General features: G+C 31.5%; 2 protein-coding genes across 2 annotated transcripts in view; one reads left to right on the top strand and one right to left on the bottom strand.

Moving 5' to 3' along the window:
* The window catches only part of LOC124420235 (otoferlin-like), a 4694-nt gene extending 3330 nt beyond the window's left edge, over nt 1-1364 (bottom strand). Inside the window, exons 1-4 of the mRNA XM_046952463.1 lie at nt 1124-1364; nt 698-1080; nt 517-619; nt 252-450 (exon numbers count right to left, since the gene is read on the bottom strand). Coding sequence (XP_046808419.1) covers nt 252-450; nt 517-619; nt 698-1080; nt 1124-1306 — 868 coding nt within the window. The 5' untranslated portion in view covers nt 1307-1364. The remainder of the gene's footprint in view (nt 1-251; nt 451-516; nt 620-697; nt 1081-1123) is intronic.
* The window catches only part of LOC111678985 (tetraspanin-18), a 48575-nt gene that overhangs the window by 4945 nt on the left and 41860 nt on the right, over nt 1-1770 (top strand). The window lies entirely within an intron of this gene.

Below are 1770 nucleotides of genomic sequence, written 5' to 3'. Positions count from 1 at the left end.
AGTTCAGTTCTAGTTCAGTTCTAGTTCAGTTCTAGTTCAGCTCTAGTTCAGTTCTAGTTCAGTTCTAGTTCAGCTCTAGTTCAGCTCTAGTTCAGTTCTAGTTCAGTTTTGGTTCAGTTCTAGTTCACTTCTACTTCAGTTCTAGTTCAGTTCTAACTAACTAACTAACTAAATACATTTTTATCCGAATAAATCCTTTTTTTTTATAATATTTAGACCTGCTATGTACCACTTTAGACCTTTCGTCTTACCTTTAAAAGCAATTTCATTAAAATGTAATTCATATTCAGCCACACACTTCCACTGTAAATGTTCATGCATTAGCAGCTCTATGACCAGAGTTTCAGCCAACGAAGGATAACACCAAACAAAACAGATTTCTTGATTCCAGCAAGGATCTTGAGTATTTTTGGCCATGTTTGTCTTACCCTTAAAGGGATGAAATCTAAACTTTAGAAATCGAATAATGACATTATAAATAAACGATATTTCTCTTGTTGTTCAGAGCAACAATACTTGTATAACATAATCCGCTTTCTTAAACATAATCCCACGATAAAAAGTCACCGTATAACGTATGTTGCAGCGTACACCAGTGTCTATATTTTGTAGAAGATTTCTGATTTCAAATATATATAAAATATTATATTAATTAATTCTCCGATATATTGAGTAAAAAAGTAAAAAAATAGTTAACTTCTCTATATCATCATAATCTTGATGTATTTGCCATTTATTCAAAACCAACAAATCATCTTCAATTGGTTTCAGTAAACTATTCGGATTGGAAGCTTGTGTAACTATAGCTAAGTCGATTTGTAAAAAACCTTTCCCTCCACCAGCAGCTGCACCACCGACCTTTTCATTACCCTCAAATGTGGCAGTCTGACCCATAGGAGCTTCTAAGCGTCCCCATTTCTTAAAATAACAACGATTTGCCTGATTCCAAACACTTTGCACATCTATAAGCAGTTCTCCCAAAGTGGGATTTTTCTTGCATGACGTGTGCTTTTTCACCTCATACAAAATCGTCAAACGCAGCAGTTCCATTAGGGTGCATTTGATTTCGAAAACAAAGTACTAACGATTTATTTAGATAAAATTTTACATTTATTACACTTACCTCATTAAAATAGGGATTTTCCGAATTTTCATAAGTTCTAGTATGTCTTATCATTTTATCGAGGGTTATACGCACATAAATGGAATTTTGAAAGATGCCTAATTGACGGGCCTTGTGTATGGTGGTACAGATAAGAAAATCTTGTAAAATATTTGCAAAACATTCCTCTTGAGGAGCTAACATTATTGGTTTAAATATATTTCCAATCAGTTGTTATTTTTATTTTTTTATATAATTTGACATTATTTTTTACTCAATAATCGAAATAAATTTTTTAAGAGTGTTAAAAAGTGTAGAATTATTCACGCAACATGTATGACCATCACTGTTTTACATACAACTTTAAAAAGCTCATTTTCTAAAACTACACATATGTGAGGAACAAAATGGAAATGACTTCATAGAATTGTTAAATTTTATTAGCCAATGCACAAACCTCAAAATACCGTTACTTTTATTACAACATTCAAAGTTAGGTAACAAAATGAAATTGAAACTTAGTATCAGGGAAACCAAAATATGCAAACGTATGCTTTTTGTGTTGTCTATCTATCTATCTATCTATCTATCTATCTATCTATCTATCTATCTATCTATCTATCTATCTATCTATCTATCTATCTATCTATCTATCTATCTATCTATCT

This window comes from Lucilia cuprina, chromosome 5, assembly GCF_022045245.1.
Source record: "Lucilia cuprina isolate Lc7/37 chromosome 5, ASM2204524v1, whole genome shotgun sequence".
Classification (NCBI taxonomy): Eukaryota; Metazoa; Arthropoda; class Insecta; order Diptera; family Calliphoridae; genus Lucilia; species Lucilia cuprina.
This window is presented reverse-complemented; position numbering and strand designations above follow the sequence as displayed.